The sequence below is a fragment of the Pholis gunnellus genome, assembly GCF_910591455.1.
Source record: "Pholis gunnellus genome assembly, chromosome: 11".
Lineage (NCBI taxonomy): Eukaryota > Metazoa > Chordata > Actinopteri > Perciformes > Pholidae > Pholis > Pholis gunnellus.
This window is the reverse complement of record NC_136538.1, coordinates 13,915,275-13,933,128: the sequence shown is the minus strand read 5'-3', so window position 1 is coordinate 13,933,128 and position 17,854 is coordinate 13,915,275. Positions and strand designations below refer to the sequence as shown.

At 41.5% G+C, this 17,854-nt stretch overlaps 3 protein-coding genes across 5 annotated transcripts; 1 reads left to right on the top strand and 2 right to left on the bottom strand.

Annotated features, from left to right (window-relative positions):
• The first annotated feature begins 1,620 nt into the window (after positions 1 to 1,620).
• sfxn3 (sideroflexin 3) lies at positions 1,621 to 9,836 on the top strand. The gene is made up of 11 exons (XM_079168715.1): positions 1,621 to 1,678; positions 2,695 to 2,867; positions 2,978 to 3,148; positions 4,364 to 4,462; positions 4,949 to 5,024; positions 5,137 to 5,222; positions 5,333 to 5,460; positions 5,611 to 5,660; positions 5,828 to 5,877; positions 5,972 to 6,019; positions 6,104 to 9,836. Exons 2-11 carry the CDS (start codon positions 2,704 to 2,706, stop codon positions 6,198 to 6,200), a joined length of 969 nt encoding a protein of 322 aa, XP_079024841.1. The 5' UTR covers positions 1,621 to 1,678; positions 2,695 to 2,703; the 3' UTR covers positions 6,201 to 9,836.
• A 116-nt stretch (positions 9,837 to 9,952) lies between these two features.
• Positions 9,953 to 15,462, bottom strand: LOC306702950 (peroxiredoxin-like 2A). 3 transcript variants are annotated; one of them, XM_079168718.1, is made up of 6 exons: positions 15,414 to 15,462; positions 12,341 to 12,526; positions 11,778 to 11,869; positions 11,535 to 11,675; positions 10,772 to 10,936; positions 9,953 to 10,692 (listed from the first exon to the last, which is right to left on the bottom strand). In XM_079168718.1, the coding sequence occupies exons 2-6, from the start codon at positions 12,483 to 12,485 to the stop codon at positions 10,597 to 10,599; spliced, it is 639 nt and encodes a 212-aa protein (XP_079024844.1). In that variant the 5' UTR covers positions 12,486 to 12,526; positions 15,414 to 15,462; the 3' UTR covers positions 9,953 to 10,596. The 3 variants fall into 3 exon arrangements, with proteins under 3 accessions (XP_079024844.1, XP_079024843.1, XP_079024842.1); XM_079168717.1 differs by lacking the exon at positions 15,414 to 15,462 and adding an exon at positions 14,138 to 14,284; XM_079168716.1 differs by lacking the exon at positions 15,414 to 15,462 and adding an exon at positions 13,416 to 13,646.
• A 348-nt stretch (positions 15,463 to 15,810) lies between these two features.
• LOC306702951 (peroxiredoxin-like 2A) lies at positions 15,811 to 17,394 on the bottom strand (the record flags this gene model as incomplete). Its single annotated transcript, XM_079168719.1, has 5 exons — positions 15,811 to 16,163; positions 16,247 to 16,411; positions 16,508 to 16,648; positions 16,757 to 16,848; positions 17,250 to 17,394. The coding sequence occupies 5 exons, from the start codon at positions 17,392 to 17,394 to the stop codon at positions 16,062 to 16,064; spliced, it is 645 nt and encodes a 214-aa protein (XP_079024845.1). The 3' UTR covers positions 15,811 to 16,061.
• Positions 17,395 to 17,854: the final 460 nt, after the last annotated feature.

Genomic DNA, 17,854 nt, shown 5'->3' with positions numbered 1-17,854 from the left:
CAGCGACACGACATAAAACAATCAGGTGGCCTAGTTTTGATGGTTAATTATCATCTATAACTAACTAACTAAACTTCTTGACTCCTTGTTGACATTGTACCGGTCAACTTTAACGCGTCTTGCTTCAGTCTAAATTCCTGTTAATTCCCTGAAACGGGAAACGTTATAAAACCGCACGTGAAACCACATCGTGACATTGCGTCTAAACAAAAGTAAACAAAGAATGAGAGCCTTACCTGCTGTGTCCATGTTGTGCCGGTCGAGCTCGGACAGACGCTCACTGGTCCGCCTCGCTGACGCATAATCGGACACCTCCGCATTATTAGTGCCGCCTCAGTTGTTCTCCCGGTGACAATTATTGTCTTAAGAGGTGTAAGTCTTTTACATAAGGCTCCGCAGCTGTGCAGCCATTAGCGATGGACTAATGATGATTAAGCACACTAATTGCACTTGTATTGCAGTAACACCGCCTCAAGACTCTGTCAGTTTGTCCTCAGGCAGACCGTGTTGATAATATGTTAATTAAGTCCATATTTCCCCGTTAAACTACAGAGAGGTGGGTGTGGAGAAAGTGATCTGTGGATCTTCCTGGCTGCCTTCGCTGTGACTGTGAGGTGGGTAAACAACCCCACCCGGTGGTCAGATGTGTCACATCACAACTTCTATGCAGATCAGATCCCAATCTCCGTAGATTCGACCAATCATGGGGGCTGGGACACATTGGCCCCCCTCGGCCCATTCAGTAATCCATCCATGAAGACACTAAACATGCTGTAGCCAAACCAGAAACCTTGACCGTGAACATGTGTTTTTTGTATTAGCTTGGCTACATGTCTTCCATGTTTTGATGTGGTGGATTATTGTAAATAATCACAGAATTATAGGAACCATAAAGGATGTTTTAGGTGGACATAATCATTATTATTTTATTCAACTTTATTAACAAAATCAATGCACATTAGCTTGAACAAAAGGAGCGTGGAGAATCACATGAATATATATCATAATTGTTGTCAAAAGAGATACTATAAATACAACCAAAATAAACATAACAAAAATGAAAGAAAACAACATGCTTCGCTTACTTTATAGAACGTTTTTTACTGAGGAATACACACATACATTGGGACTTAATAATAATGTCAATTAGAATGGAAGGATTGCAGTCAACTTAGTTGCAGGGTGTGACATACTGTACATTACAAATATTCTTTTAAACCTTTACAAAACTTTGTTAAACACAACCATTCACGTGAGCCAGTCAGCTGTTTCTTAACCAATCATGTGCTGTCTACCTCCCACGCCCACGGGTTTCCAACTACTCATGTCTTCCATGACAAACACCGCCCCCACTACGTCACTGCACGGTGCTGCATTCAAAGGCCTCCACAAAACTCCGATTTTCTACATCCAACGTCTGTGCGACTGATTTGGGATTTGAGGAAAAGTAGTATATTATTATTATTATTATTATATTATATTATAATATCGCATAGAACACAACAGGAAATGAAGTTGAGTTGGGTACAACAGAAAATAATGTCTACATTCCCTATTTGCCTCCCTGTCATTTGCGGTGAAGTTGTGTTTTACGATACTTATAAACGCACCAAAGGGCGGCATAGCTCCACACTGTGATATTGAGAGGTCATACATTTCGAAAAAGAAAGCCAACCAGGTAACTACGTGTGATTGCTGACTGCATTCACATCTTTAATTAATTAAAATGATGAAGCACAATTCTACTAAGTCAGTGTTTACAACGCCTCAACGTGTGTCCTTGTGACGTTAACTAAAGCGTTAGCTAGCATAGTAGTTAGCTTGTGAACTACCTAGCTAGCTGGCTGGCGTTAGTTTACCAAGAGAGTGAAGTGAAGTGGGTTTGATGGCGTGAAAAGCTCTAGCTTAACACATGATGTTGTGGGGATTTTATTAGCTTTAATGTCCTGTTTCAGTATTCTTTTATCCAGTGTGTGTGTGTGTGTTTCAATAGTACTATCAGCTGCCTTGCTAACAAGCTAGCTTAGAAGAACCAACAGAAACTTAAACAGCGTATCGTGACTAATTTGTTACTGTGTGTGCTACTGTGTGTGTGTGTGTGCTACTGTGTGTGTGTGTGTGTGTGTGTGTGTGTGACTGTGTGTGTGACTGTGTGTGTGACTGTGTGTGTGACTGTGTCTCTTTGATCAGATAACAATATTCAGCGTTTGAAACCCACCATATCAGCTGTCATCTCGCCCTGGAGAAACGTTATGTTCTTGGGTTTGCAGATATAACCAGAGATACAACCAGATATATAACCAGGTCATGATCTTGTCAAGGCCTGAGCACTGTGGGGCCGGTGTTTAAATAGTCGCATACAGAACATTCCTGTCGTAGTTGTTCTGTCACGCACAGAAATGTCTCCTGTACACTGACTGACTATGTACAATAGCAGAACTATAGCAGAGCTATTAATAGAGCAGAGGTGGAGGCTTATCTGTTTTAATGATGATCATTTCACTTGTTTGGCTGGCAATCAGCGATACTTACTCGATATCCTCCAAAACATGTCAATAGAACAGGGGACGCTTCCATCAAATGTCTTTTCTTTGATCAGATGTTTAATTTAGATTTTTAGCCCAGACTTTAGTCTTAAGACTATATTTGTAACATAGAGTGAATACTAACTAACATGTCTGCTATTGATTAAAGAAAGCCAGGATGTCTGAAGAGCTGTCCCTCAACATAAACATCAAGGAGCCAAGATGGGACCAAGGCACATTTATGGGCCGCGCCAAGCACTTCTTCATGGTCACAGATCCCAGGAACGTCCTGCTGTCCTCTGAGACTTTGGAGGAGGCCAGAGGGATCATGGAGGACTACAGGTAGAGGGGTCGGGAGATGAGAGGATAGAGTAGGAGTACAGAGAGAGAGACACTGCTGCGTTTAAATATGTGGCAAATACTTCATCACTCCACTGTTTTGACTCCTTCAGAGCCGGGGTCGCGAAGCCTGGTCTGACGGAGGATGCGCTCTGGCGAGCCAAGTACATCTACGACTCCGCCTTCCACCCCGACACTGGAGAGAAGATGGTTGTGGTTGGCCGGATGTCAGCTCAGGTGCCGATGAACATGTCCATCACAGGCTGCATGCTCACCTTCTACAGGTACAGCAGAGGTTTCAATGCATGATTCAATGTATTTCTCAACGCCAGCCTGAAAATGGCTTCATCAAAAATAGAATGAGGAAATAGAAAAACAGAAATGTGCCGAATATTATACAGTTTCCATGTGATTTAAATGTAACACCGCATACAACACTGCATAAAAATAGATTTTAATCCCTCCACAGAGTGAAAATCCTCTTAAAAAATAAAAATGTCACTCACTGCTGAATACTGATGAATCATTGGGCAGCTGAGAGGACAGTGAAGTCATGTGATGATGTTGAGCTGAAACGACAAAATGATTAACAACAAAAAGTAATCATTCTAATAGTTTGAGATATTTATCAAGTGAAAATTACAGGTTCACAGGTTTTAAGAAGTGGTTCAACTCAAATGAATGAATAATATATTATTCAGTCTCATGTTTTATCTATTTCATGATGTCTTGTTAATTTGTTTAACATTGATATTTTACATTATTAGAATTATTACTAGTATTACGTTTGGAATTTGTTCTGGGGATCAGACATGTGATCAATAGGATATCAGTGTCATGTTTGCATACCACCACTGGAGGGAGCCAAAGTATGACATTTCAAATTCTGCGCATGGTGGCTTTAAGTAGTACAAATTGGCAAAACATCTGATTATGTATCAAATGAGAGAAAATGCAAACACTTGTAGGTTAACTTTACTGATTGATTACAAACAAACCAGAGAAAAGTTTTTACTTCAAATCCCATTTAGTCCTAAAGGGACAAAGTATAAATGTTTGTTTCTCAGGTTAACAGCAACATGGATCGAGCGTGTTCCTGTGTGTAAAGTGTCAAACTATCTGAGACAAACCTGTAATTTGGGCTAAAAGAACAAACCTGTGGCTTGATTAACATTGATGACAGATGATTTCATAGCAGCAGGAAAAAAAAAAAACCTCTCTAGCTCCGTGTGGTTTGGTGGTTCACAATGCTCCACTAACAGATGGGTCTCGATCTTTATCTACCAACTTTACTCAAAACTTAACTTTTTTTTATACTTGGTATTTACAGAGTGAAATAAGTAACGAATGATGGTACGTGCAGTGTGCTTATTATAACTCTCTCTATTGTGTGGACTGGAGACAGAAGGGTATTTTTGCTTCTATGCTCTACATTTGTGCTGTACACTGTGAAATCTCACTTCCTCAAACACACTGTTGTTGTCCCCTCTCGTCGCCAGGACTACTCCGGCTGTGGTGTTCTGGCAGTGGGTTAACCAGTCCTTCAACGCTGTCGTCAACTACACCAACCGCAGTGGAGATGCCGCCATGACCGTGAAGTAGGGAGGACTTCTCACTTCCCTTCCACTCTAGATCTTTCCTGTCCTCCCTCTAAACTAGTGTCTGTAAGGAGGCTGAGGGAGCTGCTGTCCTCTCCCCTTCCCTCACAGCGGTATTACGTTCCACAGTTATGCATGTTCAGCCCCACGTAACCATGCACTCATGCTGATATACGGTTTTATGCCTCATGCCAAACCCGCATTTGCACACTCCTCTCATTGTACCGCAAGAAATACCCGTCAGACGCTGCAGAAATGCATCAAATGCATGCATGTATGAAGAGTAAAGGGGTTGCCTCTGCACATCCAAACATAGCATGAATCTGCACCCTTACTGAAGCAACTCTACTTTGAAATGTTCTACTTTAGTTTACCTGATTGTCAGCCACAGACGTCATGTGCTGCATCTATTTATGATGTGTGCAACGGTTGTAAAAGGAAGTGGGTAATTAATGTGTGATATGCTTCCACTCTGTCTCTTCGCAGTCAACTTAGTGTAGCCTACGTCAGTGCTACTACTGGAGCTGTGGTCACTGCCCTGGGTCTCAAGTCTCTCGCTACGGTAATGCCCGCGGTTCAAGTGAATAAACGGACACAGAGCAAAGATCTGAAGATACGTACATTTGTGCAGAGATTTGCCGTCTGAATGTGTTCTTGATTCTGCATCTTTGCAGCGTCTCCCGCCGATCGCCAGCCGGTTTGTCCCCTTTGCTGCCGTCGCCGCTGCGAACTGTATCAACATTCCCTTCATGAGACAGAGGTGAGGTCTCGTAAAAAAGCCGAATCCCTCTGCTTTGTTCACTCGGGAGCTTTCAGGAGCTCTTGTGACGGCTGCTGCTCTACATGACTTTAGTTTCTGTTTCCTCCCAGGGAGTTGAAGTACGGTATCCCTGTGATGGATGAGAATGGAAACAGGTTAGGAGAGTCCCCCAATGCTGCCAAGCAGGCCATTGTGCAGGTGGTGGTGTCAAGGATCGGCATGGCAATGCCAGCAATGGGTAATGTCGACATTATATCTACTGTCTTTGCTTGTGGATCTAAAACCGTACCGTGGTTCAATGGCACGAGAGATAAAACTCTCACCCTGTGAGACGCATACTAAAGCATGCAGAAACACTTCACCTGACTTATTTTGATTTTCTTTACAGCCATTCCCCCTGTTATAATGAATTATCTGGAGAAGAAAGCTTTCATGAAGGTAAGCAGACTGCATGCATCACTCTCATGCTGCTGTTGTTGTTTTTTTAGTCGGTGGATTAACTAGTGTCTGTATTTTGTGAGGCTGAAAAGAGTCCTGTTGCGTTCCACGCGTTCCACATACATTGAGCAGACAAACATGTTGAACTTGACTTTGTCTCCCTGTAGCGGTTCCCACTTCTAAATGCTCCGGTCCAGGTGGGGCTCGTCGGTTTGTGGTGAGTAATTTACACATAATGGACTCTATTGTCTGTACTTTCAAAGGAAACAGTGACACTGTCTAAAACCTCCCTTACCATCTCTTGTTCTCAGCCTGGTGTTTGCAACTCCTCTGTGCTGCGCCCTCTTCCCGCAGAAAAGGTACAGACAGCGGTCCAACTCGTACATGCAGTGTTATCTAACATGTCAGCAGCGCTTTAAACGTGTTCAACTATCTCTTTGTAGCTCTATAAGTGTGAGCGGGCTGGAAGCAGACCTGCAGGAGAGGATACGACAGACAAGTCCCAACACCACCACCGTCTACTTCAACAAGGGCCTGTAGGACCAGCCAACACATCTACACGCACACGCACAAGACAAAGATACACTCACACTCACACTCACTCACACACACACACACACACACGCTATGTACACGTCTGTTGTCCTGTGGGCACAAGTGGGAGGGCAAAACTGAATTGATTTATGTTTTTCGTCGTCGTTGTTGTTGTGTTGCTGCATTTGTTTTTTTTTTTATTTCACCGCATGGAGCCGCTCCAAGTGTAACAGGGTTTTAGGGTGGTGATTGTTGAGTATTGACAGAAGGAAAAACAAAACACCTTGAGAAGGAAGAGAACTGACTGTTCTCTCTGTACATAGATGGCACTCCTTAGAGAAGAAAACCTGACTCCTGCTTAGTTTTTTTTTATTATTGTGTCGTGTGTCTTCCTTTGGTCAAACCTGCCTGTAGGGAGGCGACTTGTGAAGTCACTGATTTGTGTTTCACTCTCAAATATTTCATGTTGCATTCAGGTTAACATAAGTTTGAGGTACTTTGGTTAATTATTTGTAACTGCAGAGTCAAACGAAGGCTTGTGCTTTTTAAGGCTTCTGAATTGTTTTGTTTTGCCTCGAGCCCCCCTCCTCTTATTTACATTTCCTCTTTACAATTCCTGGCTAGTCAGCATTGCAGGATTCTGTTTTGAAATGTAATATTTTAAGCTATCACACACTGACTACAGTATGTGGAAATTATCGGCACCAATTCATTTCCTCCTCGTAGATCTACTGTGTAGCTTTATCCCTCTGTTGTCCTCCTTGTTCACCCGCGCAGCTTCTTGCTCTCTTCATCTCCCCTGAAGTGTACTTATGTCCCTTCATATTCATAGGCCAGGTAATTAGGTGCTCGGTAGAACGTGGCAAAGAAAATATGTAGACATACTGCAAAAGCTCCCAAAGCACAGCCATAGAGCGCATCAGTGAACACAGTGTGCTTTCTATCAACATAAATATGTACTGTTGAGATCACTTTTACGAACGAGTGCAGTCGCTATCTTTAGTGGCACATTAATGAAATATTTGATTGTTGTTGTTGGTGCTTGTTCCGAGGTTGTCAAGTGGAGGAATATACTCCGTTGCGTCTAATTTCAGGTCCTTAAAGTCGGACATGCAGGGTTCTGATCAGAGCCGTTGATGTCCCATCGTTCCCAATGAAAGTAGCTCATGTTGCGAGTCAAAGTCAAAATGCTTATTTCCAGGCAGGGCAGTGGGTAACTGTGTGCACAGTCTTTGTTGCGGCTTTGTGAAAGTGGTCAGTTTGGCTGAGTTTGAGCTTCTCTAGCGAAATTCATTCACATTGTTACTGAAACCCGTGACTGTCCGGTGTGGTTAGATAGTGATGATTGTGTCAGTGAGGAAATATCCGCTGTATTTATCTCTGTGTTGTCTCTCTGGATTATGCAAGAATAAGTCTATTTTTTTCCTTTTGATATTTAAATATAAACGCATATATATGATATATATTATGGAGCACATATGCATGATGATTTTTTTTTTAGGGGTGTGCCTCTGTTAGTGAATCACGTATGCAGCGGAAGAGAGTAAGAGTTCGCTGCTAATGAGCGAGCGCACCTCGAGGGCTAATGAGTGTTCAGATCAGAGGGTCGGTCCTCCAGTGGACACGGTCACAGAGGACCAACTATGAGTCAACGTTTGTGCAAAGTCATGTTTTGTGTATGTTGGTCAAAGAAAGTGTAACCCAACACTAAGATTGTTCAAACTTACATTCACCTCCATCAAGCATCTGTAGTCACTCGAAGTTCGTGTTTCAGGAATTTTGAAGTTGCACATTTATTTAAAGTAAACTGATTGTGGGCGTTAAGGGGCTGTAGCAACTGCACAAGTATCAACTTCTGTACAGAAATGCACAATGATTGTGTTTTAAATGTGATTCTGAAATTGAAGTTTAATTCCACAGTGCTTCTCTGGATCATTTTAGAAACACATGCGACGCTAACGTCAAACACACGACTCCTCGCTTCTGTGTGAGGACGTGGAAGTCTTTGTATCATTTTGGAATGAAAGTCTTCTTTCAACGTTTATCATTGTCAGTCACATTTTCACTTAAACACGTAACACCCGGACCACAGCTACAGTTTGAGTCCCTTGCCCCCTCTGTGACACAAAGACATGATCACATGCACTGCAGGACAGTGTTTCAGAGTTAGCATCACTTCAAGTTTTCCGATATTTGATACGTACCCCGGCTGCATCAGTAGGACCTAGTTACCATGTTGCGTGTGTGTGTGTTTGGGGTGTTTTCCTGCCGAGGATGAAACTGCACTATATAACCTTTGCTGTGCTGCTGTAGGAGCTAGATGGATTTGTTTATACTGAAGATTGTATTTGTTTAATGGTGCTGGATGATGTTGACTGAACTTACTGCTTATTAATAATCTCTTCAGTGTTTGGCAGTTTTTTCATTGCTCGTAACCAAGTCGCTTTAGCTTCTGCTTTTTGTGTTTTTCTGCTCTTGGAATTATGGCGCACAAGTGTCAAGAACAAAAGTGGAGGGTCTGAGTCAGCATTTAAATACGTTTGTATCTCAGCTTGCGACCGTAACGTGTCGCACCAATAGATCAATCCAAAGAGGAGACGGGTATGAATTGGATTGAGGAGAAGAAGAGTTTAGCTTTTAATGTTTTTGTTTCAGCTTTAACGTGTGGACCTTTTTTCCAGGCTTTTTCTCCTTTTTTTCCTTGTTTTTGTTTTTTTACAGAAATGGTCGTCATATTCTCAAAAGCTCACCAAATGTTTCAAAAACTTTAACACAGTTTACAGATTGGACATGTAAATAAATCCCAACACACAGTTTAGTTAAAGATCATATATTTGGCATTGATTTTATTGACATTCAATAAATTGTCATAATAAATTCACTTAACACATTTTGGTTGAAAACCCACCAAGTTAAGAATTTAGTTGTGCATGAAATGAAGAAAACGTCAAATCTTTGCACATTGAAAAGACAATCCGTTGTTTGTAACACTCCATGAATGTTTTTGTCGTGTACATACACTTTACACCCGTAGATCTGTCAGTGTTTTCTCCCTCGATTTTGTATTGTGATTAAATATATTTCCTTGTTGTGGAATGTATTTTACTCAGAGCAACAGAATAAAATATGTAACATTAAAGTCCAAATTTGTCTGCTTAATTCAACAACATTAAAAGTATTTATATTATAAATGTTTTTGGGGACCAGGAAACTAACTTAAAAGGGTGAAACACAGTTCTGATCTGATAAGGCTTGTTTGTGGAGGAAGTGTGAGGCAATCTCACACAGACACAGAGGTTTGGAAATACAAACCTGACTGTGTATTATACATAGATTTAATCGTGATAACCAGTGAATTTCAACAGAAAAGGAGAACTTTGGCTTAGTATTGTCATATGTGCATTTTCTGTTCCTGGAGCTTTAATAAATTCATGGGTTAAGTAATAGATTCAAATAATTCAAGCTGGTATTTTTGCTCATTTGAGTTATTTTACTGTATATTAAGAGCAGCTGGAAAGCTCACAGGCATGGATTAATAAGACATTGGATTATGGATTAAACAAAAGGAAAAGGAGTGTATATGTAATTAAAATTATATTAGATGGATTTAATACATAATTCCACAATTTAGACACAAACTGGACCAAGTCAGTTTGTCAAGTCATTTCTAGAAATAACATCCATAAGAGAGGGTAGGAACATGTACGTACAGATGAAATCTTAAAAAACAAATTAAACACACAGGAGCACAGTGAAGATATTGTGACGAGGTCTTCTTTATTTGTTACTTATGTACACACAACACACACATGCTTCATTCAGGCAGCACCAACACTCCTCAACATGGCGAACAGTGGCTGGACGTGTATGTGTTTGAGCATCAAACTTGCTCCTCTCAATGTTGAGTTTGGATTCAAGTTGTCATTATCACACACACAGGCCGCACACACACACTGGTCCGCCATGTTGGAGGCCCATTCAGGGTGCCTGACCAGGAGAAGCAAACAAAGACGATACACAAAACGTTATTACAAATGTACCACTGAAAGAAAAGCTCACAGAATAATTAATCAATACATTTAGTGGTTCTCTAAAAGGCAGATTTCAAATTACCTTAAATTAAATGGCATTTAAGTCCCTTAGTACCTGATTTTAGTACCCGTCTCAAAGACACTAGCTTCTAGGTGTCTGCAGAGGTATAATCAGTGACAAATCCTGAAATAATATTGTCTCTGTCCTGAACCAACAGTAAATTAAAGTGCAAAAGACAGAGGTATGCTGTGATATTAGATAGTGCAGACATAAATGTCATAATATTTCAATGATGGACATCTCAGCAGTCATGTTTTGATCTAAACTCATCGTACCTTTTGTCTAATGACATTTGTTTTAGGGGGTCAAATTATTCTGCTTTTACAATCTTCTTAACGGCCTCCAACACATCGGCAATCTGCACTTTATTGCCAAACTCCTTCTCGTGGTGTTCCAGGAGAATCCCCTGCAAACGCAACACACAGTTAAGATACAGTTTTAAGAAGCTCTACTGATTCCTCCCCGAGTAGTCCAGGTCCACTCACCTGGTCTCCTGCTCCGAGGACAAACACTCCGCCCAGGATGAAGCCCTCTCCGTTCATGTTGCCCTGGTAGCCTGACCTCCAGGCCCGTATGAAGTTCTGCCACACCCCGAGCCGAATGAACCCCAGACCCCCCATCTTTCTCTGCAGCGGCCCGTAGAAGACTTTCTACAATCGCACAGTTAGGTTTCAGTCAAGATTCAAGAGAAATAAAACAGCCTTGTGGATTTATTCAACTATTGCTTTAGCCAAAATGACATGACCTTATTCGTCAACTCAAGTTGCCCTTTGGCAGAGGAGAACATTAATGCAGAAGGAAGGATGTGACTCATTTTCATTTCCCAGCAATAACTGCTGATTGATAGCCTATTCCCCACTCTAGGATCATTACAAAATATATAATAATCGCTCATTCAACCAGCACTCTTAATAGCCATTTACACTCCACTGATTGATGAGCAGATCCACACCTAAATTATTATTATTAATCTCACAAGAGCTGAAACAATCAGTCAATGAACAGAAAAATAATTAGCTAATCATTTGTTTAATAGCTTGTGTCTCCAGAATGTAACTAATATGTTCTTCTGGCTGCTGCTATCGTAGAAGACCAACAAAAATGAAAAGAAACAAGTTAGGACAGGTTGTCATTGTCGGTACTTGTCGGTAATTAAAAAAAAGGAGTAAGACTGTTTGGTAGTTTAGACAGACAGAGAGGAGGAAGAGTAACAGTAGCTCTGGTCTGATGTTATCTACCACAGCTGACCTTTTCATCTATGTAGATGTCCCCATCGAAGTGCGGTCTGAAGTCCTCGATCTCTGTGCCGACGTCCTCCTTCACCACAGCAACCAGATGGACCCCGAGCTTCTCCAGCTCGGGCTTCAGAGAGGACAGCTCAGAAGCCTCCTATAAAGAGAGAGAGAGAGCGAGAGAGAGAGAGATACCATCAGAGTAAATATTACTCACAATGCACTGTACACATTTCAACTCTTGAGTCATGTGTATCACCTCTCTGCACAAAAATCATCCAGGGCGCCGTACGGCCATGACCACAGCCCCGTTCATGTCCCACAGGCTCTTGGCTTTGATGACGTTGTTGCCTGCAGACAAAACAAGAACAAATAGTTTCTAACACAAGGCTGACATGTCTCTGATAAAAAAAAAAAAAAAGAGAGCACAAGAATGTCATGGGTTTCACTGCAACATGAATCTAATCTATCTACTGTGTGGAAGATAAAAGATGCAGCCTTCAAACGGGAGAAAAAGCTAAATGTTCATGGTCACATGACACATGTAAATGTTTTGGAATATCACAGTAACTCTACCTTCAGCTTTGGACAAAGACCTTTACAGTGATCTAATCTGTAATACCAGCAGATTTAAGAAAGCAGCTTTGCCCTAAATCCCACACAAAACCTCATTCAGTGCACGCACAACGCATACAAATATACAACAGTAAAGAAAACTGTTAATGGCTGATTCTCATATGGGTTTAACAACAACTAGTTTTGAGACTAACGGGCTTATTGGTGGGTGACAGAATTACACAGCCAATCAGAAAGGCTACCTACCATCTTTGGTGGAGCGCAGGTCCGCCTCTTCAAGGTTCTCCAGTGACGCCCGAGCAGCTTTAGGAAGACACAGATCAGTGTTGGCCAGGAAGATCCCGGCAAGCGCCGCTCCGACGGCACCCAGACCCAACGACCACATCCCCATCCCGGACAGCCCCCCCTCCAGACCGAGCACAGAGGAGAACACTGCAGCACAAACAGGCAACAACATGAGGAGAGAAATGAGTCTTTTATGTCACGCATGCTCATCAGGAAAGATAAACATGCTTAGCTTTAACAATACAGCTTGGGCAGTTTTCTTTAACGTTGCCTATAGAGACTCGGTGATAGTTCTACTTTCTTTCACTCTCAGTTCTTACACAAGGAGACCTCAGACCTCTGAGACCAACAAGACCCATCTTGCAGATTCGGTCTTGTGTTTAAGGATATTGTTCTGTGTACCAGCGTAGCATCTTATCACATTACTCTCATCTCAAGCTCCTCCGTGACATTAGATAGCTCACATACCCACTAAGGAGATGGGCTTCTGCCAGTTTGTAGACGCTACATTTGACTGCAGCTGGTGTGTTTTTTTTTTTTAACGAGTCACTCTGGGACCGCTAACGTCGTGCTTTCCTTTGTAGTTAGTTAGAAATCTTGCAGTCTAATCGTAGGGCAAACAGTTTTTTCCTTATCAATGAATCTGTCGATTGTTTATGAAGATACTGGAAAAAAAAGTCTATTCTAATCTATTAATCGACTTTCAGCTACAGTATTATGTACTGCTTCTTTTAATCAGTGAAGCAATTCATCTATGAGCGATGGATGAAACTGTGAAATTCACAAAGGTTATTCATTGCTCTTATCAAAGCATCGCTAGAAAGATCAAAATGATCATATTATAGAATGACTCATTTATTTTGTCTACTTTCGCAACACTCTTCAGTGTCATGAAGGTCAGGAGTCACTCGAGCTCAAAGTGGGTGGAAAGCAGAGAAACCCTGTGCACGGGTCACGGCTGTTAAAGCAACGAGCTCAAAGTTTGGGTTGTGGTCGGGGAACAGCGAGCTGTGAAGGCAGTCAAATGTGTCCTTGCCTGAAGCAGGCTTGTTTGGGTCAGGACTGGCTTTGGCTTTACTTTGGTGAAACAGAGCAGTCTGGGTTCTTAGAAACTGGGGCCTGGCTGCGGTGGAGGTCCGGCTGCTCGTGGTAGCGCTGCCCAGAGAGAGGGCAGAGCAGTGCGGGGACCGTCTCCACCTCAAACCTGTCCAACACCTGGACAGAGCCAGCATCTGACCCTCTGACTACAAAGACCCTCAAGAGTTCCCTGAAAGAAAGAAACACAAGTCTTTTCTTTGTGCCATGCTGCATTTGATTTTACAGACTGAAGAGGGAAAATGATGGGATCTTTCTTCATGATTAGACTGCCCAGATAACACATTATACTGACAGTTTAGCCAGTTAGCCAAGTTGTATCTAAGCTTAAAATAGGAATTTATTACCCACCCTGAAGAGTGAGCAATATCAACCTGAAAGAACGCATGAAGCATGAAAAGCATGAAGCATACAAGGTGTGATTCTTATCTTAATAATCTCACTGGGGTATGACAGTTCTCCATTTGCAAACAAACTTCCTATGAGCACCCAAAGCGCTCATGTGTGGTTAACACATACAGTAAATTACAGTGAAAACACAAGTGAAATTACAATTAATATTACACACATAGAAATGAATAGGCTGAGAATTAAGAAATGAACACACTTGCAGCTGTTCCAGAAAAGTAAACTGATTAAAAAGTAAGAATGTCATATACTAACTTGTCTCCATTTCCAGAACGCGAAGAAATACTTATTCTCCTGGGATTAAGTACATCCAGTTTCAAACGGTAAATCACCCAAATACATTTATGTCCTGACATTTAAGAGCAGGGAGGACAAAGGGCTGAAGGAATGAGCACAGCAGCAGCCAATAGAGACACGCGGCCACGCCTGCAACTCAAGGAAGACTCCCTGAGCAGAGAGAGTAGCTGTCAGCACTGGTACTGCCAGTTACGAACATGATGTAATGTTAGCCAATACTTTGTACACAATGATAATAATCTAATGAAGAAAGAGTATTATGTATATAATGAGTTGCCTGGACGATGCTGGGATGAAGGATCACATTCTAGTGTTGCACTGCTGTACTTTTTTGAGGTACTTGAGTATTTCCTTTAGATTCTTCTTCTCCACTACTATTACTTTGACCATATAGACTTTTAATACATAACATGATCTGCTTCTAAAATATAATTACCTCCATTTCAAACTGATTTTTCATTCATGATTACCGTAAAAAACATGAAGATGTGTCATAGATTTAGCTTCCCAGCAACATTAAAATGCTACATACATGTTGATGCATCTTTTATTATAATCCAATAATATCATAGATGTATGATAATATATATATCTGAAGAGGGACATTTTTTTACCAGCTGTTAAAACACCAATTTGTAATTTTTGGGATATGGGACTTACAATCCATCAGTCCTGATCCAGTTCTTGCTTTACTTTATGTCCATTAAAAGCTGAACAAAGCTTAATAATCATTGTCTAACAAACCTAAATTGATTTGAATTTACATTAATGTGCAGTTATGTGTATTATTAGTCCAGCTGCTGTGTGTAGTTGTGTGATACCGTATTTCCTGTTTGTTCTGGCTTCATTTACTATATGATACAATCAGGTAGACAGCAAATAATGCAGATAATGACCTTCACACTACCAATGTGTAGTCAATGACATTACCTAGTGGCTCCACAGACTACACGCATAGTTGTAACCCAATAGGACTAGAATATGTTGTCGTATTGAGAGGTTATAATCATGACGGTTACATAATCTATACTTTCAGTGTCCTACAAAGTTACTGTTGCTAGTGGTGACGTCAGTGTCGTGGCTAGCGGTTAGCTCAGCTAACGATGGAATTAGCCGTTGGTTCATTGAGTGTGGGCCTGGAGCTAGCATGGTTTGCTAAAGCAGGTGCACCTGTTCAGAAGCTATGACTTAATATCAAGTTAACGGAATAGTTGTGTAATAAGGGAACACTCACCGAAATCAATGAAGCGACAAGCAGCGCCTCCCTGAACCGACGTTTTGTAAACAAATTTATGCGCAGGCGTACTAAACGATCCGAGGAGCAGGGAAACTAATCGAGTAAGATGGCTGGAAAAGAAGATTTTGCCACGAACCAAAACAAGGTAAAATACAATACACGGACAGCTAAATGTACAGATAATCTTTCTGTAAGCATTATTGGTTAAGTGGTTTATTACATGGCAAACACACAATGCGTTTCATCACTCCAACAGTTCAATCTCCTTCATGTCATGCCAATACCGCCTTGGTAAATGTTTGATCTGTGTGCAAGCATCAGACCTGTTCTCTCAGCAGAGTTTAGAAACAAGTCTTCATTAAAACACACAAAAGACCATCACACAACCAGGACCAGAACAGCAGACAGTGGGCCACTAAATAGTTAAAGAGACATATGTTAACCACAAAGTTGTGACACTGCATAACATATCAGCAAAAGGGGAATGAGACCAGAATTTAAATGTACAAATGCAATATGAGCAGAGCACAGCATTTTAAAGGAAAACGTCTGAGTTTAGACTTACAGACAAACAAAAGAAAACATGCTGCAACATATTATTATGTAATGCTTCACTAACAGTCCATTCATTCACATATTTGAGGTCTATCTGGCCATGTGGTCTTGAATTTTGCGGGCTGTTCTGAGTACTGCCAGCATATTCACTTTATCCCCAAACTGCTTCTCGCGGTGCTCCAGTAGAATACCCTGGGGGGGGGGGGGGAAAACACAATCTTACAACATCCAGATACACTTGTCAGAAAACATTTGTTCTGTAATTGACTGCCTACCTGATCTCCGGGCCCAATGACAAAGACTCCTCCCAGGACAAGTCCTTCACCTCTTAGGTTTCCCCTGAAGCCCCTCCTGTAGGCCCGCCAGAGGTTCCTCCACACGCCAATACGCAGAAACATGGAGAGAAACATCCACCGCTCTTTAGGGCCGTAGAAATTTCTCTATGAGAATAACATAAAGGCAGTTTATTGTCTTAAATTATCTTAAAAACCCTACATGTTTCACTTAATATCTTAAAGCCGTGTGTAAATGCAGACCTTCTGATCCACATAGACCTTCCCAGTGAAGTACTTCTTGAAACAGTCCAGCTCCTTGCCAATGTTTTCTTTTACCACGGCAAACAGAGGGACTTCAAGGTCCTGCAGCTGGGACTTCAGAGAGGTAAGCTCAGCAGCCTCCTAGAGAGGGACGGACAGAGAGAATCATATAGCATGGAAGAAAGTTAACCAGTTAAGTGACCACAGAGTTCTTATTACTGATACACGTACAGGCATGTGATCTCATACCTCTCTGCACAATAATCATCCAGGTCGTCGTACAACCACGACCACAGCTCCGGTCTTGTCCCACAGAGTTTTGGCCCTGTGTCGCTCATGGACTGAAAGAGATGAAGGCGCATTATTGAATCTAATGCCACTGACTCTTGTTCATTAGGGATAACTGAAGAAGTCCATTTACTACCTTGTCCCTAATGAACGATGCAGTCACTGTTTGGGCCCACTGCAAGTTTGTGGATTGATTTGTGTGCTGTCGTACTCTAATCATAGACACCAAAAGTTGGATTTTGACCTCCCAACAGGGGTTTGTATCGATCAATCCTAATTATAAGAAGTTCAGAGAGTTAAAATAGTTAGTCCAAAATTAGAAAATTAAAATGAAAACATTTTGTTCCCTATTTCTTTGTTGAGCTGCGATGGAAGAATAGCAACACAGAGGGAATTTCATAGTCAAAATGTCTGCAACATTATAGATTCAGCTTGTTTCTGTTTTCAGACTCACCCCCTCCAGTGGTCTTCAGCTCTGTTTCCTCCAGCACTTCTAGGTTGGCCCATGCTGGTTCGGACTGGAACCAGTCTGTGACGGAGCTGATGAGCTCTGCAACAAACAGGCTCACCGCCTTCAGGACGGTGGTCACACTCACCATGACCATAAACTCGCTCCGCAGGCCACCTACAGTGATAACGTGTGAAAAGATTCACTTTCAAATATGCTTCTGGTTCAGGAATGTTTTACAGGATTTAAATGTTTTACCTCATCAGTCAGATCAACTTTAGCATGGCTTTAGCTTTACACAGCTAAACAGGTGCACACATGCATGCTTTGTTCATTTATTTTTCTAATTGATGTACTATGATCAACATGTTTCTCTTTGGTTCCTTTAGAACCCCAAACACAAAGATTGGATAGAAATTCCGTGTCATTGTTCAGAAAGCAGGAATGCACTGTTCCATTTGACATTTGATTGGGTTTAACAACATGCATTAATTACACATATTAACAAAAGGAAAATATCAATATCATGAAAAACGCTAGTTTTTATTGGCTTAACATGTAACTTAACATTTGTTAACATACAATATGTCAACCAAAAGTGTAAAAAGGAG

Coding starts and splice junctions, on each gene's coding strand:
- sfxn3 (XM_079168715.1), top strand. CDS start 2,704: ATGTCTGAAGAGCTGTCCCTCAACATAAACATCAAGGAGCCAAGATGG. Junction 5,025..5,136: donor GTCTCAAGTCTCTCGCTACG/GTAATGCCCGCG, acceptor GCATCTTTGCAG/CGTCTCCCGCCGATCGCCAG. Junction 5,223..5,332: donor ATTCCCTTCATGAGACAGAG/GTGAGGTCTCGT, acceptor GTTTCCTCCCAG/GGAGTTGAAGTACGGTATCC.